Source organism: Tyto alba, unplaced genomic scaffold (genome assembly GCF_018691265.1).
Source record: "Tyto alba isolate M040663 unplaced genomic scaffold, T.alba_DEE_v4.0 Super-Scaffold_13, whole genome shotgun sequence".
Lineage (NCBI taxonomy): Eukaryota > Metazoa > Chordata > Aves > Strigiformes > Tytonidae > Tyto > Tyto alba.
The window spans coordinates 39,793,491-39,818,084 of record NW_024881275.1 but is presented as its reverse complement, the minus strand read 5'-3'; the positions used below and the strand labels follow the sequence as shown (position 1 = coordinate 39,818,084).

Sequence of the window (24,594 nt, the reverse complement as noted above, 5' to 3'; positions counted from 1 at the left end):
TTTAAAATTACATGCTTGAGAATCTAGTTTAAAATTAATGTTTCTGGGGTATAATAACACATTGTTTTCTGCCTATATCTTAAAAAACCATGCTTAATTAATCTTGTGGTAATTTCTTGCACAAAATACGGTCTCTCAAGCTTTCAGTCATTTTTCCATTATAGTTATACATGCAGAAAAAAAAAAATCTTCCTATGAATTAGTCATTTTGTGTCATCTTTCTCCAAGCCATTCTGTTCCAATCTGCATGCTTCCTCATTCCCACTTGCCTTTCTCCCTGTGTTCCCCCTCTTTCTCTTACCTTCTTCCTTTTCATGTTGATTTTCCTTCATGTTATTTCTTTATATCACATGCATTTCATCTCTGGTCTCCATTTCAAGACCAGCTTATAGACTGTCTGTAAATGGTTCCTTTTTATCTTCTGTGTCTTTCTGCTGTGGTAACATGCTGAAGTGTCATCTTCTAAAGTACAGGATTTTTTGTGAGATTTGTTTGGGGTGGTTGCAAGAGACATGGCGACTGATCTGATTTTCCACAGTAGGTAAGAATGTGAAAGGTAGAAAGGGGAGGAAGGACCTGACAGTGGGTGTGTGAAATGGAAGGTTGGAAAAAAGTGAATTAACAGGTGTTATAAGAATGAAGGAAGATGTGAGTTATAGGGATCACTACAAGAGGAAATATTTAGGCATTTGAAATTGAATGAGGAAGTGGGGACCAGTGATTTTGATATGATGTTTCTACTGAACCAAGCTTCTGAGGAGTCTCTCATCTGTTACATGGGTTGTTCAAACTAACCTTTGTTGTTTTCCAGATATCCAACAGCTGTTAGACGACTTAGAAAAATGACCCATAAATGTGACCCTAAGTGATCATGTTTCTTCATATGGTGCTATTTTTCTTTCAACAGAAGTTCAGCTAATACATTTTCATGAATCAGAAGCATCCAACTATTCAACCCTGCTGTTAAGTGAAGACAAAGATGTTCTATATGTAGGAGCCAGAGAAGTGATCTTTGCATTAGATGCAGTGAATATCGCTGAAAAGCAGCATGAGGTATGCAGGGTTTTTTTTTAATACATTATTCTCCATGTAAAAATCATACTCCAAATTTGATTTAATTTCCTGCTATCAGAAGCACTGCACTTTAGGTGATAGGTACATAAAAGAGAAGACACTCAGTGTGGGATGTTCCTGTGTTAGTTTTGGAAGACTCTTTGAGTAAAACATGCCATCATATGAGAGGAGGAAAGAAGTTGGATATAAACAAGTAACTAGGGGTTGCCATAGGTGTTTTCTTGGGGACAGGATGCTGGACTGAAGGGACTTTGTGTATCATCTGTAATGGTGGTTCTTACACATATTTTTATTATCGGGAGTGGACTGTCTCCTATTAATGTGAATCAGGAGGGCCAGGCTGCAGACATGGTTTAAATGAAATAAGGCCTTTCAGTTCCAGCTTGTTTTGTGTCTCTAGATGTGTCTGCACAGCAAGTGATGGTGCATACAGGTCTGACCCAGCTTGCCTAGAGAGGTACCCTGGATGTGCTGACACTGGCTTCTCATTAGGCCACGCAGAAGTCTGCTAACATTGTATTGCTTGCAGTCCTTCCCAGGCTCCTGCTTCTCATCCCGTCAGCAGCACAGGCTGACACTTAAAAGTGCAACATGGAGTCCCACCCTGGATATTTAGGAAGATGCTCATATGATTTTTAAGCTGAACCAAATGTTAAAGAGTGGTGGTAGGCAATTTCACCACCATATAAAACTTATTTTATGAGCACATGTAACAGACAACAAAGTTGAACCTCTCCCAGTAGTGTAAATTGATCCAGTAAATTTTCTCTCATTCCCTCCCTGGACCACCCCCTCACACCCCACACCCCCCTCCCCAGTGTTTTTCATTCTTGTGTCAGTGAAATTGAGAACTACTTACAACAGTTAAGAGTTGCATTTCCTTGTACTGCATATGGTAATGGAACTTCATTAGCAATTTGAGAGGAAACATCATGATGAATACAAAAGATAATAGCAGTGGTTTAGCCCCACTTAAGGCACATGCATTTGGAAATGTCACCTCCCCAGGAAAGAATGGGTTTGAACCTTTGAAAGCTACCTGCAAAATGGCTTGCATTTGCTGCAGGTAGTTTTAGGATTGCCTTTTTGTGTGTGTTACTGCAAGATTTTCAGACTTCGAATTGAAGTGCTTTGAATGTGCCTTTTTGTTGCTTGTTTTTTCACTTAGTTACACTGGAAGGTCACAGAAGATAAAAGGACTAAATGTGCAGTGAAGGGCAAATCAGAACAGGTAGGTACTTTTATTGAACTTTGAGAAAGATGGTACACATTTCACTTCAAGAGGAGTGATGTTAAAAGAAGAAAGGCACCAACAGTTTGAAATTAAAATTTTCAAATAATCACATAAATTCTTTAATTAACTTGAGCTTTAGAAATTGCAGCATGCTTAGGCTTCTTTTTTTAATTCTTAGTTCATTAGTTCTTGCTGGTGAATGTTATTTGAGTGTATCAAAATCTGAACACACCCTGCCTGATGCTTGCTTAGTGTTAGAAGTTTTTCCATTAAAATGATAAACCAGTATTATTTGCACTGAGATAATTGATGATAACTGTTGTGTTTTGTTACTGTAATGATTCCTGCCCAGCACTTGATTTTACAAAATGGCTGATAATTTTCCTTGCTTTGCTTTAGGGCATAGTTTTTATTTATTAGGCCGGTGCTGTTCCACCAGTGTGTTTTGCTAACTAGGTTATATCCTTATTGTGGTGCCCAACGGGTGTGCCCCTTGCAGAAGCACCTTGCTGGTGTGACTGCTCAGACAGCTCCCGGGCACCTGAGCAGCCAGATCTCCTGACAGGTCAACAGTGCAGACAGCTCAGACCCAGGGATCCCTTGGATGTTTCGGAGAACCACGGACTCCTCACAACTGCCAGCACACCAGCTGGCTTGCTTGTTTTGCCTTTTGGTGGAGAAGGTTTACTTGAGGTGGTTGACTGTATGCAGATGTGCCTTTCTGCTTGTGTAGCGCTGCTTCTTTTAGTGATATGGTGAAGTGAGGGTTTGCTGGGCAAGTCTGATGGTCAGGCTTTCAGCACAGGTTTGAAAGTGGAAGTGTGCAAGCCATGCAAATACAAAAAGGAGTCCTACCCTACACTTGCAAGGATTTGACATCAGCAGCCTCTTTGGTTCACACTCTTACAAAACCACAGGTGCTGTATCCAGGGCTGATGGGCATCCTGCATTCACGGGGCTTCTTGAGCTGGGAGTGGGCTCTCTCTCCTTTGGTTCAGTTTACTGCCTTTCCTTTGACTGACAACCATCAACCACCAATACATTATCCTATCGTGAGGTGTGGCCAGTATTTATTTCCTACTTGTCTGCCTCTTCAGGATGCACTCAGAGATCTTTGTGTTCTGCAGATTCAGTTGGGATTACTAGTAATAATATTCACATACAGTCACAATGGATATGAGATGTGAATTGATCTCTCATAGGCATGTGCATACAGTTTAGTAGACTCTGTGTGTATCTCCACCAGTCCTCTGCAGAGATTATTGGTGGTAGTTAAAAGGAATGCTAGACCCCATAAATAAGTACTTTGCCAGAGTGCCAAACTTTTTTTTTTCCCCCTTGCCTCTAGTTTAGCAAGTGACACTTATTGCCAGCCATGCTTCTTCCTCATTTTACTCATAGCCTTTTGCTAGTCACATTTATGTTCTATCCATGATGTTTTGTCTAGTGCAGTAGTTTCAAAAGGCTCACAGTGGATATTACGCCACTACTTCTATTTCTTACACTCAAATGGGCAGTCCTCTCCTCCACCCATCACCACTATGCTATTTAGTGTCAGAAGAAAGTATTTATGCAGCTGTTGGAGGACCTCATCTGGTAGAAAACTGGTTTTGCTCTTCACCACCACCCCACCCTCAGTTTCTGCCATACCAAACCCACCATACAGTCACAGAAATACCTGCTTTGGCTCATCAAGGACTGTGCTTATGAATCCTTAAGTAGTTTATGCAGCTGCAGTACAGTGGTGGTATCTGACTGTGTACCAGCAAGAGTTAAGGAGTGTTGTTAATAAGTGAATGTTGAGAGGTTTTTTCTTGGCTGCTATTCTGAAATTCTATGGTATCCTTTATTCAAGACGTTGCTCAAAGTCCTTGTTCTATTTCAGAGCCAAACAAATTAAGAAGCCTCCTTGTACGAAAGAGCAATTGATATCAAGGACTGGAAAAAAAAAAAAGGACAGATATAAGTGACAAAGCTTTGTAGCTAATTTAATGGTATTAGAGGTTTACTTAAGAAACAACCTTGACTATCACTTATTGTTTCATCTAGGCTTACAAGGTCTAAAATTTATTTGATGTTTAAGTAGTTGTTTTCACGGATCAGATGTGTCTTTGGAGCTTGTGCTTTCATGGAACAACTTGAGATGTACCCTGCTGAGCACTTGGCCATACTACCCTGATAGGTATACTGAGGCAGCCGCGCACCATGGGCTGTAGGAAGCCAGATGCTGCAGGACTAGAGCTCCTGGAGATTGTAGGGAGATGGAGTCCCAGTGGTGATTGTGTCACCCAGCCTTACTGGTGTGGTATGGCATACGTAGCGGCAAGAGGCAAGCTGACAATACAACTTCAATTGTTTCTTTACGTTGGAATGTGGAAGCTGTGGTTTATCAGACGGGTCCTTTTCTCATTCTCTATTACAGACAGAGTGTCGTAATTATGTGCGTGTCTTGCAACAGCTGAATGATACTTTTCTCTATGTATGTGGAACCAATGCGTTTCAGCCAACATGTGATTACCTGGTAAGAATGTGCATGTTTTGACCTAATAACAACTGTAACTTAAAAGCAGCTCATTTAAAAGAGTTAATCTCCATTCCCAAAGACTGATGCAATTTCAGTTCTCGTCGTTATTTAGAGCATTTATTACACTGTCCCACAGCAATGATAGAGTATGGAAATAAACCATACTGTTTCTTTTTCAAAGCACTTACTGAATTATCGATTCATCATGTTTAACTGCAGACTTACTTTTTCTTAGCTTTCATAATTCTTTGTGTATTGTGCATTAGCATAAAAACAGTTTCTAAAACTGAAGTGACATTCTTTGTGACTCTCTTCCATTACTGGATCTCCCTGAAATTTCTCAGAGTCCTGTCTATGCATATCTTGTCTCTCCTCCTGCATATGCCACAGCTACATCGTGCAGAATGCTTCAGAGTGAAGTCTTGGCACAGAATCAAATTGCTTTTTCTGCTGCTGACTCTTGTATCGTTTTCCTTATTATGGCTCTTAACAGTTCTGAAATTGAGAAATCTTGTAATTGTTTGTTCTTTTTTGTCTCCCCTGACTGCAAGTCTGCCTGCCGTCACTGCTGGAACATTGCCAGAAGTCATTGCCCTTAGCCTCCAATGTCTTCATTACACAGTATAACTGATCACTTCCCCAGTATTGTGACTACAGTTCTCCATCATCTTCCTGATCTTCATTCCCTTGGTTTTTAAGGGATTTATAAAGTAACAGCTGAAGTACTCTGTTGCTTTTTAAAATTTAGTTGGATTATGCCCCATTTCACAAATTTAACATAATCTCAAAAATCGTTAAATCCAGTCCAGAAAGGCTCCTTGATGTCTAAAACTCTCTGGTTTTGTGCTGGCTAATTCAGTAATTGCCAGCTCTTTCCATATATCAAATAAATTCTCTGCCTTCTGTCTGGATTTTTGGGGACTCTTTCTTGAGATCTGTTTGGATTTAACTTTTTGTCTTATGTTCTTTCCTGCTCTCACCTTCACAAATCATAGAATCACATGTCCTATCTGTCTGCTGGACTTGATAAGTTTCTCTGAAAACATGTATGCCTTTTATAATCCTACAAAAAATGCCTTTGATGCTGGAAGTTGATGGTATAATCCATTATTTAGTGTTAATTTTTCAGTTGCTTTTTCTTGAGTCAGGTGGCTGAAGAAAAAGTTCTAATGGTTGTTTTGTGTTTTTCAATTTATTTTTTTTGCAGAACTTAATGTCATTTGAACTTGGAGGTAAAAATGAAGATGGTAAGGGCAGATGCCCATTTGATCCTGCTCAAAGCTACACATCTGTTATGATTGGTAAGTTCAGCTCATTGCATAGCTCATTATTACTTATAAAATTGTTTGATCTTTTCTGCTGTTATTCTCCAGTCTCTCCATATCAAAATGGTATATTGTGTCCATATTTTTACATCTTTAGTATGTATCTAGATAGACATTAAAATACTTATGTAGTCAACCTTAACGTGTTTCTTAAAAGAACTTCAAACTCCGGATTGTTTTGGAAGCAACTTTTAAAATACTAATTTTTAAACTATATTTTCAGTTGTTTAACTGATTTAGTCCAGGTAGTCTAAATGTACTTTGGCTGCCTTTGTAATATCAAGTACTGTCATTTTAGTAAATTTAACAAGCAGAACTGTTTAGCTGCCTGGAAGACATATCCATGAGACAGAATAGGGAAGTGAGATATTTATTGTGAGTATAGTGCTGCATGGTTAGACACCACTCAATCTTGATTTGGTGAAACTGAAGTTCATAGTTGTACCCTGATGTCACGAATCATAAAAGACAATCTCAAATTTTTGAATAATGGTGGCATAGAATGGGAGAAAAATAATTAGTTCTAAGGCTTCTGTGTCATTTCTTAAGTAAATTTACATATTGGTACATAAACTGTAGGTTTACACATTAAGTGTTAAATTACCACAAAAACAATGCTGACTTTTGCCAGTTGCTTGTATTAGAGCAGTAATAAACCCAAGCGTGGAAGTGTTAGTCTTGAGAATGGTCAGCAGAAATGTAAACATAAAAGACGTGTCTGGGGCAATTTAGAGGAAATCCTTGTTTATCAATTCTTGTGGGAAGTTAAAGCTTACACAGTCTCCTGAAATATTTATGTACCCTTTTTGGTGTCCAGTGCATAAGAAAGTCTAAAATACTTGTTTTCCTGTTAAAGATGAGGAGCTTTATTCCGGGACATCTTACAATTTCTTGGGAAGTGAACCTATCATTTCACGGCACTCTCATCAGAGCCCTCTGAGAACAGAGTATGCAATACCTTGGCTTAATGGTAAGTGAGCGTGAGAACTGGCGCAACCAAATTGTTTTTCCTCTTCAATGTCACACTTAAGACACTTAAACTCTTTGTCTACCTGGGCTGGAGTAAGGGGCGATTTTCTAATATCTCAGCATGGATTTTGTTATACTGGCATACACTGATGACACGTGAGTGTGTGCCCTCATGTGTGCCATCAGGAGATTTTATTTTGAAATTTCAGGGGTTTTATCATCATTAACAATGAAAACAGCTTGAAGATGTACAGGCTTCAACTTGACATTAAAGGGCTACACTTTGTTTTGTATCTACTTGTTCATCCTTGCAATAATGCAGCATTGTTACTGTAAGGAAGAGAATGGGTTAAGTCTCTAACGGGTTTTCAAATTGAGCTAATCATGGTTCAGTTCCTGAATTTCAAAATTGACCAAGTTTTGTGAATGCTCAGAAGTTCGTGGCTTTCTTCCAAAAGGACCAAAGTCATGAAGTTAGCGTATTCCAAAAGATGCAGTATGCCCAAAAAGTAGAGGAGTTTTTTGTTACATATATTGTAATGATCCTGTCATTTTCAGTGTTTCAGCTAATAGCTGAAAATAGAGGAGAGGCAGGCAAGGGAGGGTTCCTCTGCCGGCCCATTAGAAAACCATGCTTGAGTGTAGGCTGAAGAACACTGAAGTAACAAGATAGCACATCATAGAGGTCTCTCAGGTATCGTGGTGCTTTCACATAGGGTTTGTGGTTTTGTTTTTTTCTCTATTTCTAATTTTTTTTTTTTTAGAAATGCTATTCATATTATGAACAGCAAGCTGTGTAGGCAGGTCAGTTACCGGAGAGCAGGTAAATGTAGAGTGATATTTGGGCAAAAGAGGTTTCCTGGAGCGTCTTTGAGAGGATCAAGTTAGTAGTCTCATATTTAAATTATTTTCTTTGTATCTGTAGAGCCCAATTTTGTTTTTGCTGATGTGATAAGAGCAGATCAAAACAGCACAGATGGAGAAGATGACAAGATATACTTCTTTTTCACTGAGGTGTCTGTGGAGTATGAATTTGTTGGAAAACTGATGATTCCAAGAATAGCTAGAGTGTGCAAGGTGGGATATAGTTCAATTTACTTTTACTAATTGAACTAGAATTTTGTGTGTGTGTTAAAAAGCATTTATTATTGTGGACTTACTATCAGTTAAATGGGAATGGTCAAACTTCATGAATCTGAGTGAATTAACAACTTCCATCAGTTCTTCAGAACTGAGAAAGCCTAATTGTTGCTTTAGGAACAAATACTTTAGTTTTGCACAGTGGTGAAATTACAGTATATCTTAGTGTTCTGCCCACCACGAGGGGAAGAAAACCAACCACCACAAAACCCAGCAACAGAAAAAGTGTCTTCCTTGGCTTTCCTTCTTATTTTTTTTTAAATTACCCTAAGTTCAGGTACATCTCCCTGGGAAGAACTGATTTCAGAGCTGAGTGGATGGGATGTTTGTCAGGTTACTTTCAAGTAACTGTATACAAACAAAAATGTAGCTGTGTCCACAGCAGACTAACTCTTGACTGTGGTGTAGCAGATGGGACCTGGATGGAGCTGTTAGAGCTGTCAGAGCCTCAAGGAAAATGGTCTCCAGCGGCCTGATTCTGTCACAGTTGCTGTGTTTAGACCTCAGTGTGTTAGGCTAATTCAAGTATGTACTCAGGAGTGTTGGTTAAAAATCTTGCTGATGAACAAGTTTTTTTCCTAGTAGAAAATGTTGATTTAACAAAATTTTTTTCAGTGGAATGTATTAATTTCCTCAGGATTTTTTTTTCCAACAGGAAATTTATCTAACTGTTTCATTTTGATCAGGTTGAAATGTTTTATTTTGACTTTGCTGTTTTATATTTAAACATGGAAGTCAAAATACCAATAACAAGTTAGTGCCCTTGAGATTTCCATTGAACAAGCAGCTGGAGGCAGGTTTACCATGGGGCTTATTATTATGGCCCTCTGCCCGCTGACAGCTTGTGCACACTTTAAAAGCAGAGTATTGTGGAATATGAGAGCTCTGCTGCTATTTATTTGAAATACAAATCAATGTCAGGTTGCAAATCTGTAAGCATTTATACGTAATTGTTTTCATAAATTCTACAGATTAATACTCTTCATAACAGCATTGGATAATGAATGGGAAATACTAATAATGTTCAGATATGCCCTGCTTTTTGAAGAGAAGTAACAAAGCTACAGCTCAAGTAGCAAATATTTTGAAACATTTCTAGTCAATATATCTTCTTTAAACCTCGGTACTGCCAATCCTTAATAAACGCGGTGGCTGCTTCCAGGATTGAGACATTGCTGCATTTCTAATAATGAAATTATTAATGTCAGGCAAGTTTAAGTGCATATTGCAACATTAGAATTTAAATCACAGTTTAGATGTTGCAAAACAAATGCAATGCTACTTATTTTTCTTAAGGGACAGTTTAATACTTCTGTGCTTATTTTACTTGTTCTAATAAGCAGGTTTTTTTAAGGACACATTGCTCATCTCAATTTTTTTAAATGTTGCTGAAGTATTGTTCTTTTGTAAGTCTCATATCTTACCTCTATGTTTTGATAGAAACCGGTCTGCATTATTTTTGTTGAATCAACTAATTTTCCCATGGCTTCTTTACTTTTCTGTTTGTGAATATGTCAACATTTATTGATGCAACTATAGATTAAAAGTTAGAAAATAACAGGGCTCATTAACTTCATGCTGTATAGAAGTGGTTCTTAAATGCAAAAATGCTGCTAATTCTCCTTACAAACACCTTTTTATTTTTTTTAATACCAAAAGAGGGACCAAGGAGGATTAAGGACCTTGCAGAAAAAATGGACTTCCTTTCTCAAGGCCAGATTAATTTGTACCATCCCTGACAAGAATTTAATTTTCAATATTATCAATGATGTTTTTATTCTCAAGTCTCCAACTTTGAAGGAACCAGTGATATATGGAGTCTTCACTCCACAACTGTAAGTGTGGTATAGCCTTTTCCTGGATAAATATTTATAATCTCAGTTGGTTACTACAAGTAGTAATTACTTGTATGATTTATTTTTTTTATTCCTTTCCTCCTGAACTTTTAGGAATAATGTGGGGCTGTCAGCAGTGTGTGCATACAATCTGTCTACTGTAGAGGAGGTTTTCTCAAAAGGAAAATACATGCAGAGTGCTACAGTAGAACAGTCTCATACAAAGTGGGTACGATACAATGGTGAAATTCCTAATCCACGACCTGGTGCGGTGAGTTTCTGTAATCTTGGATTCGAGGACTAGTCTTTTTTTTAAACACTCAGGAGTAAAGAAACTAAAAAATACTAGGTAACTCACCAGAGCTTAATTTTAGTTTGTTGTGATCTGGATAATTTTTGTTGTAAAGACTTTGTAGAAAAATACTGAATTGTTTTATTCTGAACTTTGGGAATCAAGGTGCAATTTCTTTTTTAATTTATAGTTGAGTTATTTGCTGGGTTTGTATTTTCATTATTTTGTGACTAATTTTCTAGTGGTGAAATAAATGTCAGTATACACTAGGTAACATCAAATACTTTTTAGTTCAGATGAACAGAAGTATAGCAATCATTGCATTGTGTCAGTAGGTTCCGCAGGTTTATCCAATGTGGTGCATTGCTCTGCAAACTAAAATGTTCATAGACCTTGGTCTACTTCACACTTGTCTTACTTTCTTATGTTCCTTTCAGTCATCTTGTTGCTACTGTTGAATAAGGTGACAGTTAAAAATAGTTAAGGAGCATGAGAGTTCAAAAGGAGTATTTTCCTAAAATGTGTTTTGGGGCCAAACAAAACTGTAGTCCAAAGCGTGAAGATTACTACATGATAGAAGCCAAAGTACTACTAGACCTCAGTAGAATGAGTATAATGAGTATAATGTAGAGGTGTGCTTAAGGCCAAAGTAACGCAGAGAAGAAAATCCGTGTAGCTGCTGTTAATTGTCTTTATTTTGTACAAGTGAGTGATATAATTTGGTTGTCTTTTTTTTGTTGTTTGTTTGTTCCCCCTGCCACGTGCCAGTGCATAAACAATGAAGCCAGAGCATCAAACTACATGAGTTCTCTGAATTTACCAGACAAAACATTGCAGTTCGTTAAAGATCATCCTCTAATGGATGACTCGGTGACTCCAATGGGAGACAGACCTCGACTAGTAAAACGTGATGTGAAATATACCCAGATTGTAGTAGACAGAGTCAGAGCACTCAATGGCAGCATATATGATGTCATGTTCATCAGTACAGGTGTGTTCTGCAAAATGCCTTTTTTTTTTTTTCAAATGATTCACTGATTCTTCCAGCTGAAATATGTTCTAAGAGAAACTCCTGAGTCTTCCGTATTTACAGTGCTTTTACACCAGTTGATGTTTTCATGAAAAAGTAACGGGCCATGCATGGTGAGTAAATGGAGAATCTTATATGCTTTGAAAAAGCGTTGCAGGAAAAGAACTGCAAAACTGCAACGAGTGCACCAGAACCACACATAAGGTAGTCCCTGAGTGGTCATTCTTTGTTCCAGAACATTATTTCTTGCTCAGAGCTCCTTATGATGGCCGGCTTAATGGTTGCCGTTGCCAGAATTGTGTGAAGTCTTCAGTTGAACAGCAAGCAGATTATTGAGATAATTCATATCAATTGTGCAGTTTTTTCCCCTAACTCTTTATTTTAAGAATCTTACTTAAATATATTGCTTTGTTGTTTCAGATCAAGGAGCCCTGCACAAAGCTATCAGCTATGAAAATGGAATGCATATTATTGAAGAAACACAGCTTTTTCCAAACTTTGAACCAGTCCAAACTCTCTTGCTTTCATCCAAAAAAGTAAGTGCTATAAGGATCACAGGACTCATCTCATTTTGCTCTTCCACAAAACTTTTTAGTACCACCGTGTAACCTTGTTGTGCAGCAGACCACCACTGTGCACAGAGCCAAAGGCTGCATCTGTAACTCCTCACACTGCAGCAATATCACATATTGCCTTCTGCATTTCACTGTGTTGGGTAGGTGGCAAGCTTCTGAAGGTATGTGGATATGAGAAGATGATGGGGAGGGTTGGGGGTACAGGTGTGCAGATCTTCTCTTGGATTCCATGTGCATAAGCTGAGAGCTTTAACATGTTTCAAGGTACCAGTTTTCAGGTTTGGAGTAATGTAAAAATCCTGACCCCTTGTGGCCTTTGCAAATCCACGAGGAAAAGTTGTGGGGGGTTTAGCAGAGGAGTGGTATATCTTTCTGAGGAAACAGACCAAAGAAGATATACCAGTCTTGTCTAGCAGAGACACTCATCATTGTGTAACTAATTGGTTTCTGCTTTTCCAAATCTCGCAGGCTGCTGCATGCTAGATGTGTCATGAGAGCAGTCACGCTGGTGCGGCTGGGGGTGAGGATCTCTGGTGAGGTTCTGTCTGCCCAGTGGAGCACCATCTGCAGCTCCAGTTGGGGGACATAAGCCTTGCTGCAGGTTCCAAACGCAGCGGTCATTCTGTGCTGTTAGTTGCTTGGTTTAATCCTGGAGTGGTTTTGGGACAGGCTGAGGGTAATCACTGTGTGTACTTTGTACACTGGTTCTGACCCTAGTTACTCAGACCTGCAGATCTGTGAATGCCTATGAAATTATTACCCTGAGCAGTGACTTGTAGCATCAGACTCCTCAACTCTGTGTGTGTATATATAGAGAGAGATACATACATAGTGTGTGTGTATTTTTATTAATATATATATATACACACACAGAGAGATCTATGCAAATAAAAAGTTTGCTGGTTTATTCTGCTTCATCTGTAAAGAAAGCTTCAAACGTCTTGCTTTGACAGAGTTTCAGCATTTGCCCTGTGATAGAATAATAATGATAGACAACACTTCTAATAATTATGCTAATGCTATTCTTTAAATTGATCATTCATACACTGACTTTATTATGATTCCACTATTTCTAGGGAGTGGAAGGGAAGGGGATAGACATTAAAGCCTGATGCCAAAGACACGTGCTCTGGCAGTTTCAGCACACCCTTGGTAGCCAAGTCCAGTGTAGAAGTGATGCCACTGAATTTATTCACTGTGAATTGAGGAGCCACACGCTCAGTTTCTCAAGAATATCCTGAAAGGGGGCAGTATGAGACCTGGCATAGGGGCTGCACAGGGAAAGTTCTGGTTTTTGAGAGAAGCTTCTCTGTGAAAGCTTCAGACTGAAACAAAACACTGCTTCCTGCATGGCACTGTGGAGAGTAACAGCTTGTATCTTCTGCAAAGAAAAATTTCCATGTTGATAGAATAACTTTGACACATTTCAACACCCAAAGCTGAAGCAGTGCTGCACAGTACATTCCCATAAAAGCAGCGGTCTTTTTCAGCGATGAGGAGTTGGATGTTGGGTTGGTGCCATAGTCATGAAAGCTGTATAGTTGTGGTACACCCGAGCAGGGATTACTTCTGCTCTCCAGTTTGAAAACAAAAGTTTCTACCTTCTTGGACATCACGCTAACAATCACAGTCCATTGCTACTGAAGTCCTTCATAGAGCTGGTATTGTGATATGTGTAGTGGCATCCTGTAGTAATGATTTAACCACAAGAGGGTGGTAATAGTTGTTACCCTGATGGTGAGCTACAGACCTCTCTGGAGTCAGAGTCCTTTCTGAACAAATTATTGCAGTAATCTCCAGGGCCTTCCCATATACCTTGACTTTGTTTGGAGGATGGTGGGCAGAGTCAGATAAGCCAGTGGTAGATTCTCGTAACTCCCACTTGACTGAAAGATGTGTCTGGACTTTTCTAAAATGATCTGCTTAGCTTGCTGCATGTTCTCTGAACTTGTGGATGTACCAGCTGGGAACCATGTCGAGACGCTACAACCCACGTGCAGTGTTGCACTGTTGGTTTGAATGTTAGCTAGCAGAGCTTTCAACAGATGAGCAGTGCTTGGTACATTGAGGGAGCTTTCTAGGGAAAGCTTCCCACTCTCCCAGAAGGTTGTAGGTCTCCAACACTGCAGACTTCCTCCTCTGGGCACTGCACCATAGCCCAACACTAACTTAAGTTAAATTTCAGGATGAAAGACTGCATTTGAGTGTGTGCCACTGAAGTTTGATTCTCTTTCAAAGTCCATCTTCCAGCAGTGCCAGCAGATTCTTTTTTGATCAAGTTTAGTCTTTCATCTTCCAGTGTCAAAGAGTTTCCCTGAAAGCTGTCTGCATGCTTCATATATGAAACAGATCTAAACTGATTCGTGCTTGGTCTTGTAGCCTCCTCTAGAGACTGCTGTTATTCATAATGCATTTGTTCATTAGCTTAATTTTAAGACAGACTTCCTCATGATCATTGCAGAGACTAACCTATTCTGAGTTCTTATGGCAAAACCTCCTTAAATCCTTAGTGAAAGAGTGCCATTGAGCCCCAAAACCTAAATTCAGTCCTAAGGTGCCCTGTTAGTTGTTTTCTCCAGGCTATTTCTGATGTCAAGACCAAAAGCCTGCACGACGAACATGAGATTTTTTTGAGGAATGTTTCTCTACTAGAAAACTTTCTTGGATGTCTGCCCATCATTTTGTGACCCTATTCATCCTGACTGAGTCAAGCAGTCTGCCTGCAGACACAACCCCTGAGTACCTTTCTACGCGCTGAGACGTGTATGACTGCAGTACAGGAAAAGCCACTCCGTGCTTGAGTCCGGCTCATTTGCCATGACAACTGTGGTAGGCTGCTGATAAATGTGCTCGGTGTTCTGATCAGGACGGAGCCAGCCCACTGCCAAGGGTGGGGTGTGCTGTTTGGCTTTGTATGCACAGCCTCTCAAAAGGTCGGTCACTAGTGGTTTTGGGTTACAGTGCAGGCTCTTTTCTTGAGGCTTTGCATAATAGTATGTAAATTCACAATGTACCTTTTAGCCATCGGGTTCCCTGAGCTTTGAAACAGATGGGTGAAATAAGGCAGCTGCCAGCCTCTTAGGAAAAGGATGTTTGGGATGAATGTGGTCCTTTCCTGCCATGCTCAGAGTGAGACTTGTTTGGGATCCCCACCAACTGGGTCAAACAGCCATTCTGTTGATCTCCCCCTTTTCCTAGCTGTCATGCCAGTGCTGTTTCCTTTGAATACTACCCGGTGTTCCTCCCTGACTAGCAAGTAGGCAGCCACATTTGGCTCTTGTAAGGTGGCTGCTGATGTGGCTGCAGAGACCTGACTGGTAGCAGAGCTGAAGGCAGTAGGGCTGCTTGCTTTGGGTTAACAGGAGCAGGGCCGGGCCCTACGTACAGCAAGTCTGGCCTGTTCAGACTTGTGTGTGACTGCTGCAGCCTTGTCATCAGCACTGGCTGGCCCTGCCTCGTAGGAAGATTGTTGGTGCATCTGGCTTTGTGTATAAGCTGGGTGGTAAAGCCATCATTAGACATGATTACTTTCCATTCTCATAAACTGTATCTATTTCAGGATTTTGCTCTTTAGTATTTTTAAAATTTCAGCAGCTCTGAATATTTTCAAGATAAGTTTCCCTTCATTTCTAGGAATAAAAGCTAATCAAAGTGCTTATTCCACTTACACTTCAGTTTTTACAAACATGGGCTGTATGTATGCAACTCTAATTTTAAAATTTTCATGATTTGGATTGTTTGAGAAAGTGATTGGGTGTGTTTCTGTTTTTGGTTTTTTTTTTTTTTTTTTGTGCTTTCTTTGGTTTTTTTTTGGTGTGGTTTTTTTTTTTTTTTTTTTAGGGCAGAAGATACCTCTATGCTGGTTCAAATTCTGGTGTGGTTCAGTCTCCGGTGGCATTCTGTGACAAGTACACCACTTGTGTTGACTGTGTTTTAGCAAGGGATCCTTACTGTGCTTGGAGACCCCTTGAAGCTTCCTGCATTGATATTTTTAAAGAAAGTAAAATTGAAAGGTAATGGTATTCTTTGATTGCCGTACAGTTTTAATCAATATTGCATCAGTCTTGCCTCTTACCAATAACTGGCATTTTTTTAACTGAATGTTTTCAAATACAAACTTTTACTATCTATTTATGTCTGCTTGTGCTATTTAGATAAGATGAATCGTAGTAGGAGAGGATGGGCAGACTGTAGGAAGCAAGATTTGAAGTTGTAATACTTGGACTTGCTTTTACAGGAACTGGATTCAGAACATAGGTGGAGATGCATCATCTTGTTCTGGTGAGTTAGTCCTTGAAGAGCTCTTTCCCTTGTCTAGGTGGAGTAGTGAGAGAATTTTGTTTAGTTCAGCTTAGTGTTTGCGGTTATCTGGATATTCATTGATATTTTAATAGGTATGAGATTCTGCTTTTGAATGTTTGAGCATCTGTACAGCCTGCATGTTGTCTTAAAATGTCTGTGTTTGTATACATTTCAGTGTGCAGTGCACAAGCCCCTGAAATGAATGGGGCCACCTCAACAGCGGCTTGTGAATGAAAGCAGTATTTACCATAAGTACTTCTAGTGCAGAGGCCTCTGTCTCTGTGATACAGCATTTGACATTCTGCTGTGAGCCTTGATAAGTGCTTGATAATTGCTGCTGGATCAGTTGAAATGATCCTGAAAAAAGCTGATTTTATGGTGAGAGGGGAGGAGGGACTCAGAACATGATACAGAGCAGCTGAAGTACCCTCCATAGTGCTTTAAGGCAAGTAATGACAGGTCTGTCCTTTATAGTGTGTGCTGTTGACACCAGATCAAGGAGTTCTTAAAGAAGTGTTACAGGAGAGTTGTAGTGCAGTAAACAAAGCTCTTCAGAGTTTGATTTACTCTGTTTTTATTTCTAATCCAAGTAAAGCGTGGACCGCCATGAGAATTTTGCTTGTTAGTTTTTTTTTGTTAATTTATGGTGTTGCATTGTGGGTTTGCCATAAGCGCTTGCTTTTTTAATTTTTTATTTTTTTTAGAATAGAGTTTAAGTTCAGTAACAGCACTTTGTTCACTTTCTTCTCGGATATTTTGTAGTTGCTGATTTAATTAAAATGCACTAATGGCATATAAAGTGATACCAAGTTCAGCATCTTGTCTCAAACAATGACTCGTCTCAAATGCACGCTCAGTTGTGGATCAACAAGGTCTCATCTCTCCCTAGAAGTGGAGGCTGTCTTAAGAGTTTGAGGTGTCCTATCTCTTAGTCGGTCTTGATGTCTCACACACAGCTGTAGCTTGGTATTTCACTGAGATTCTTGCATGCTGTCATCTTGGTCTTGTGAGGTAATCTGAATGCTGTAATCTTTATGTTTCCATGAAAGACTGTAGCACAGTCTTGTGAAACTGTACGATTAGAGCAAACGGGAATCATTGCTGATACTCTGCACGTTTATTTTGATGTTCCAGATAAAGTAAGAGAGAATTCCCTACAGCATACATTCAAGCATGGGAGCACAGCAGAACTCAAGTGTTCTCAAAAGTCCAATCTGGCACAGATAGTTTGGAAGTTCAAAGACGACGTGCTGAGAGTGGAGAGTCCCAAGTACCGTCTGCTGGAAAAGGCACTGCTCATCTTCAATTTATCAGAAGGAGACAGCGGTGTTTACCAGTGTTTGTCAGAAGAAAAAGTGAAGAATAAGAAATTTTCTCAGGTGCTGGCTAAGCATATTTTGGAACTGAAAAAGATGCAGCACACCACGGTGGGCCCCACTGCAGCAGCTGCACCAACAGAAGGTAATAGTGATGTGCCGAAAGTGTCAGCTGTATCAACCGAGGGGTCTACTGCTCACATCTCGGCCACTCACACGGTACCGGTAACGACAGCCAGGATAATAACAAAGCCCATTGGCCCTGTCCTAACAAGTGCAGCCTCCAACACAGACCTCTTCAATTCAATTCCTGATGCGGTCCCAGAAAAGACGATGTTCCTCAAGTCAAACGATAACTTCCTGTTGATGTTCCTCTTCCTCTTCTTTTTTATTCTCTTCTTGTGCCTGCTCTCCTACAACTGTTACAAAGGGTACTTGCCAGGGCAGTGCTTGAAATTCCGCTCTGTCTTGCTGCTTGGTAAGAAGAAAACGAAGTCCGATTTTTCTGATTGCGAGCAAAGCGTGAAGGAGACGCTGGTGGAGCAGGGCAGTGTCAGCCACCAGAGCGGGGAGCAGCCAAAGCCGGCGCACGACACCGGCTACGAGACTGAGCCTGACTGCGGGAATGGCCAGCTGCAGCTTGGGGACCCGCAGGCACCCCGAGAGGCCAGGGACAAGCCCTTCGATGTCAAGTGTGAGCTCAAGTATGCCGACTCGGACGCGGAGGGGGAGTGAAGGCGCCGGTCGTCCGTTTCAGTGGTGGAAGCCAGCTGTGGTGCTGCGGGTAGCTGTTTGAGCACGGAGAGCACGGGTGGTGTGGCAGCTGAGCCGCGGCGGGGTTTACATGCTTAAGCTGTACAGCGAGCCAATGTGCGTTCAGATCTTGCCAGATTAGAGAAGCGGTGTTCTTGTCTGCAGACCATAGGCTCTTGTGTTGTATTGTCTGGGGTTTTTTCGTTGTTGTTTTTGGGGTTTTGTTGTTTGTTTGTTTTTTTTGTTTTTTTGTTTTTTTTTAATAATGGCCAGTTTCAGATCACCACTTGTTTGTTCCCAGTTTTTACCCCCACTGAGCGCTTCACTTCAGTGAACAGTTACTTGCTTGTTCTTCAGCCCTGTTCTTCCATAGGATAAAAGTAACTTTCTAATTCAGTTGGCTTTAAAAATTACTTCAGTCTACACATTTTTAGCTGCCATTACAAAAAGACCTAGTTTCATTTTAATTCCAAATTGGAAATTAAGTTTAGTTTATCAGATTGGTAAATTATAGACTTTTGTCCAGATTGGGACATTTTTTTTTCTTTGCTTCTAGTGATTATTTTCAGTTTTATGCATTGTGTTTTGGCACACTAGGTCTCTTTAGTTGATTAAAGTTAATTTTTTAACTGTTTGTTAAGTATCTTAGATTTTTAAGGTATAATGGGGATAGCGTTGGCTTGATTTGTGTAAGACTCTCAGGGATAATCTTGTTTAAAGGCTTTTTTCTTTGCTGCTTTCTAGAAATTTAGGTACAACAGTATCAGTACAAAACATGGAGTAAGTGGGGTTAGGGGAGGGAGGAAAAGATAGATTTAGTAATGCTTTTCCTTTTTTTTTTTTTTTCTTCCCATCCCCCTCATCTTAACCAGCAAGCTGGATATAGTCACATTCTATTTTCTATACAAAACTGGAATTTTTTTTGTTTTGTTTTCTTGCCTTTTTTCTTTCTTTTTTTTTTTTTCCTCTAATGAAACAGTACAGGCAAGCAGCTCTCAGCTAGCAGTGACACAGAGGTTTTTTGCACTGTGGAAGAAAAACAGGAATCGAGAAGAATTAACTACAATAATTCATCTAGTGTGTCGCTGGAATGGACTGTTAGGATACAGCCTGATGAGAAAACATTGCCCATTTTTTTTTTTTTTCCTTATTTTCAAATTCATAAATAACTTAGCTTCTTTTTGTGACAAATCTTTGCAGCGTCACCCTTTCTGGCTGATACCTTCCAATCTCCTATGCAACTGGAGACTGAAACTGGAGCTGCTTAAACAATCAATCGTTTGAACTGTTTATGTGAATCATGCCTGCAAACGTGAAAGTGTGCATTTGTTCTCAGCCTGGTTCACAGCAGCACTGTTTGTCTGTAAAAGCAATTTGTGCGGTACAGTCCTGAAGAAATTGTTCCTCTCACTGCATCTTTCTGTAAATATTGCTAGAAGTAGAATACATTTAAACAGTAAATAGCAGTATGCCTGGGCTGCTTTTCTATGTTGAATTTTCATGCGAACATAATTTAGACCATCTTAGTGTAAAGTTTATATTTTATAAGATTCAGTTTGGTTTTATTTTTCTATTTTTAATTATGTACATATAACAGAATAAATATTAAAATAAATTGTATTATATCTCGACTTCTATGTAACTTGACACAATGACACTGCTTTCCATATTGCAAGCGCTACTGTTCTGTGTGGTTTCCTTTAAGGGGGAGAAGTGAAAAATTGAGTAGTTAATTTGAAGCGGATTCTCTTCCCAGCTTTAGTTGGATGGGTTATAAACTGGGGGAGTGGGATAGGGGAGGGGGGAGGATTGGAAGAATGGAAAAAGAAACATGGGTGAAGGAGGAAAGCACTCTTCTGTGGGGGCCCAGGGACACTTCCTCTTATTACCCTTCTAAAATTCATTTGTCTTTTTGCATTATTTCTTCAGTGTGTGATGTATTTCTTACAACTTTTTTCCTTAGTACCTTCTTTTTTTTTTTTTCTTTTCTGTCCTCTTCTGTCACACAGCCTCATCTCCTATACCTTTCCCTCCTACTGGTACCTCCTTTTTGTCCTGTGTGGGAAGTGATTCACCTCCTTCACTCACCAGTACCCAGCCTGATGTTTGGTCTAGCACAGACCCTGTAAAGGTCATGTTGTTGCCACCTTTCCTAAGTGACCAGGCACAGCATGTTAGTGTCCGGGGACCCTTTCGCCTCTTCTGTCAAGCCACAGGTAAGTTGGAGGACCCCTGTCTATAAAACAGCATTTTCTGCATTAAAGGTTTACCTACGTCACCATGTACTGTACATGTTATACTTTTTTGATGTTTAAAATAAGACCATTTGAGGATATATTATCAACATACTGTTACCAAGAATCTGGCACTGCGAATACTGTACTATAAAATGCAGGCTCTGATTTAGCAGTCTACTTTGGTATATTAATAGTAAATTGATTTTAATAGGCTCATTTGCATGCTGAAGGAGTTCACTGAATCATGATTGCATATGGAAGTTTAGCAGGTAAATATTTTCACTCTCAGTATGTATGCTGTTTAAAAAATACACTTCTGTTGGATTTGAAATTAGCGTCTTTTTCGGGACTGGGTGAGTTATTCATTCTTAGTCTTAACTTATTTAAAATGGTAAAGTACTTACAGAAATGACAACTTCCATATCATGAAGAATATATTATCTCAGGTGTACAGGAGGAGGACAAAGCTATTTTTTCTACAGAAATTCAACATTTGTCTTTCAGCTTTTGTTTGGATAGTAGTTGCCTGTTTAAGGTAAGTAATATTTAATAGATTTAAACAACTGTTAAAATGTAATCTTATTCCTTAAAATAAGGAATTACAGATAGAGATTCATTTTAAAAAGTAGCATCGTTTCATACTGGTCTGTCTGTTCGCATGTGTTAGTGTTGCATGGAATCGGAACAAAAAGCACGACTCTTTATTAGAGTCGGTCTGGACAAAGGCATGATTTGTATTTCCATGGTGGGATCAGGGTTCTTTCATAAAATAGAGTCAGAGAATCATACAGGCTTTAAAAGACCTTTCAGCAATAACTTGTTCACTGTTGCTTTAGACAAACCAGAAACTTTTTGTTGTCCACATGAAAAAAATGGTAATAGTACCATAAATAGCAGAAAGGATTTGAACAGTTTGATGATTGGGATACAGCTCTGGAATTTTAAAACAAATTACTTGTTTCATCCGGTGTCATAGAATGGTTTGGGTTGGAAGGGACCTTAAATCTTAAATATCACCTCATTCCAACCCCCTGCCACAGGCAGGGACACCTTCCCCCAGCCCAGGGTGCTCCCAGCCCTGTCCAGCCTGGCCTTGAACCCTTCCAGGGAGGGGGCAGCCACAGCTGCTCTGGGCAACCCATTCCAGTGTCTCACCACCCTTGCAGGGAAGAATTTCTTCTCTCATCTACATCTACCCTCTTTCAGTTTAAAACCATTACCTCTCATCCTATCACTACACTCCCTGATGCAGAGTCCCTCCCCCTCTTTCCTATAGGCCCCCTCTAAGTACTAGAAGGCTGCTCTATAACATCTGCCCCAGAGCCTTCTCTCCTCCAGGCTGAACAACCCCAACTCTCTCAGCCTGTCCTCATAGGGGAGGTGCTCCAGCCCCCTCATCATCTTTGTGGCCTCCTCTGGACCAGCTTGGTCAGGTCCATGTCCTTATGTTGGGGGCCCCAGAGCTGGACACAGCACTGCAGGGGGGGTCTCACCAGAGCAGAGGGGTGGAATCCCCTCCCTCGACCCGCTGGCCACACTTCTCTTGATGCAGCCCAGGACACTGTTGGCTTTCTGGGCTGTGAGCGCACATTGCTGGCTCAGGGTCAGTTTTCCACCCACTAACACCCCCAAGTCCTTCTCCGCAGGGCTGTTCTCAACCCACTCCTCGCCCGGCCTGTATTTGTGCTTGGGATTGCCCCGACCCCTGTGCAGGACCTTGCTCTTGGCCTTGTTGAAATTCATGAGGTTTGCGTGGTCCCACCTCTCAAGCCTGTCCAGGTCCCCCTGGATGGCATCCCTTCCCTCCAGGGTGTCATCTGCACCACACAGCTGGGTGTCGTCAGCAAACTTGCTGAGGGTGCACTCAGTCCCACAGCTTGTGTCACCAACAAAGTTGTTAAATGGTGTCAGTTCCAGTATCGACCCCTGAGGAACACCACTCATGACCATGCTCTACTGGGACATTGAGCCACTGATCACAACTCTTTGAGTGTGACCATGCAGCCAATTCCTTATCCAGTGAGTGGTCCATCCATCAAATCCATAAGACTCCAATTTAGAGCCAGGGATGTAGTGTAGAACAGTGTCATAGGCTTCGCACAAATCCAGGTGGATGACGTATGTTGCTCTTCTTCGTTCACCAATATAACCCCCATTGTAGAGGGCTAGCAAATTTGGCAGGCACCTCCTTACTTTCCCAAGTGCCCCACCATAGTTTCTAGGAGGATCCACTCCATGATCTTACCAGGCACAGAGGTGGGAATGACTGGCCTGTAGTTCCCTAGGCCTTCTTTTTTTTCCCTTTTTAAAAAATGGGGGTTATGTTTCCCATTTTCCAGTCAGCAGGAACTTGCCCAGATGGCCACAACTTCTCAAATATGATGGATAATGGCTCAGACGTTTCATCCCCCCAGTTTCTTCAGGACCCACAGATGCATCTCATCGGGTCCCATGGACTTGTGCACCTTCAGGTTCCTTAGATGGTGTTGAACTTGATCTCCTACAGTCCCCACCTTTGTCTTCTGCAACTTGGGCAGTGTGGCTGGAACTGTTACTGGTGAAGACTGAGACAAAAAAGTTGAGTACCTCAGCCTTCTCCATATCCCACGTAACCAGATGTCCCGTCTACTTCCAGAAAGGGCCTGTATTTTCCCTACTCTTCCTTTTATCATGTAGAAGATTTTCTTGTTGCCCTTGAGGTTCCTGGCCAGATTTCATTCTGTCAGGAGTTTGGCATTCCTAACCTGATCCTTGGCTGCTCATACAGTTTCTCTGTATTCCTCCCAGGCTATCTGTCCTTACTCCCACCCTCTGTCAGCTTCCTTTTTGTGATTGAGCTTGTCCAGGAGATCTTGTTCATCCATGCAGGCTTCCTGGTGTTCTTACCTGATTGCCTCTTTGTTGGATGCATCACTTCTGAGCTAGGAGAAGGTGATTCTTGAGTATTAGCCAGCTTCCTTGGCCCCCTCTTCCTGCCAGGGCTTTATCCCATGATACTTTGCCAAGCAGATCCTTAAAAAGGGCAGAGTGTGCTTTCCTGAAGTCAAGGGCAGTGAGATTTTTGTGCGCCCTCCTCTCTGCCCTAAGGATATTGAACTCCACCAGTTCATGGTTACTGCAGCCAAGGCTGCCCTTGGGCCTCACACTCCCCACCAGCCCCACCTTGGTGAGAACAAGGTCCAGCACAGCACCTCTCCTCCTTGGCTCCTCTATCACTTGGTGAAAGAAGTTACCATCAATGCATTCCAGGAACCTCCTGGTTAGCTTATGCCCTGCTGTGTTGTCCGTCCTGCAGATATCACAGGGTAGTTGAAGGACCATGAGGACCAGGGCTTGTGAACGTGAGGCTGCTCCCGTCTGTCTATAGAGGGCCTCATCCATTTCATCTTTCTGGTTGGATGGCCTGTAGCAAACCCCCACTATAACGTCTCCTGTCCCTGCCCTCCCTTTAATCCCGACCCATAAGCTCTCAGTCAGCTCCTCATCCATCCCAGGGCAGAGCTCCCTGCACTCCAGCTGGTCATCAACACAGAAGGCAACACCCTCTCCTCCTCTCCCCTGCCTGTCCCTCCCAAAGAGCCTGTATCCTTCCATTCCAAAACTCCAGCCATAGGAGTCATCCCACCACATCTCCATGATCCCAGTAAAATTGTAGTCCTGCAGATGTGCACATCTCTAACTCCTTGTTTATTCCTCATGCTACGTGCATTTCCACAGAGGCATTTAAGTTGGGCCCCCAATGAAGCTGACTTACTGGCTGGAGGAATTTTTGTGCTGCTCTTCTGGTGCGCTCCTGCTGACTTGTGATTCCTCTCCAGACTCTGGGCATCTGTTTTTGGCACCAGCATCAAGCTGGTAGGATTGGGGTGGATTGAAGTTACCCTCCCCTGGCTTTACTTTAAAGCCCTCTACACCAGCTTGGCAAGCCTATGGGGGAAGATGCTCTTCCCCCTGTGACGGATGGACCCATCGGCTCCCAGCTGACCAC

The 24,594-nt window shown here is 41.1% G+C and overlaps 1 protein-coding gene across 13 annotated transcripts in view; it reads left to right on the top strand.

Moving 5' to 3' along the window:
* SEMA4D (semaphorin 4D) overlaps nt 1-24,594 on the top strand; it is a 102,973-nt gene that overhangs the window by 64,111 nt on the left and 14,268 nt on the right. For 8 of the 13 annotated variants that reach the window (XM_033008906.1, XM_042787855.1, XM_042787854.1 and 5 more), the window contains 13 exons: nt 908-1,053; nt 2,243-2,305; nt 4,731-4,829; nt 6,040-6,133; nt 7,014-7,127; nt 8,052-8,203; nt 9,926-10,101; nt 10,216-10,372; nt 11,162-11,384; nt 11,844-11,959; nt 15,839-16,011; nt 16,236-16,279; nt 17,435-19,835. In XM_033008906.1, the coding sequence (XP_032864797.1) occupies nt 908-1,053; nt 2,243-2,305; nt 4,731-4,829; nt 6,040-6,133; nt 7,014-7,127; nt 8,052-8,203; nt 9,926-10,101; nt 10,216-10,372; nt 11,162-11,384; nt 11,844-11,959; nt 15,839-16,011; nt 16,236-16,279; nt 17,435-18,351 (2,474 nt within the window). In that variant the 3' untranslated portion in view covers nt 18,352-19,835. The other 5 variants (XM_042787859.1, XM_042787856.1, XM_042787857.1 and 2 more) reach the window with 2 other exon arrangements.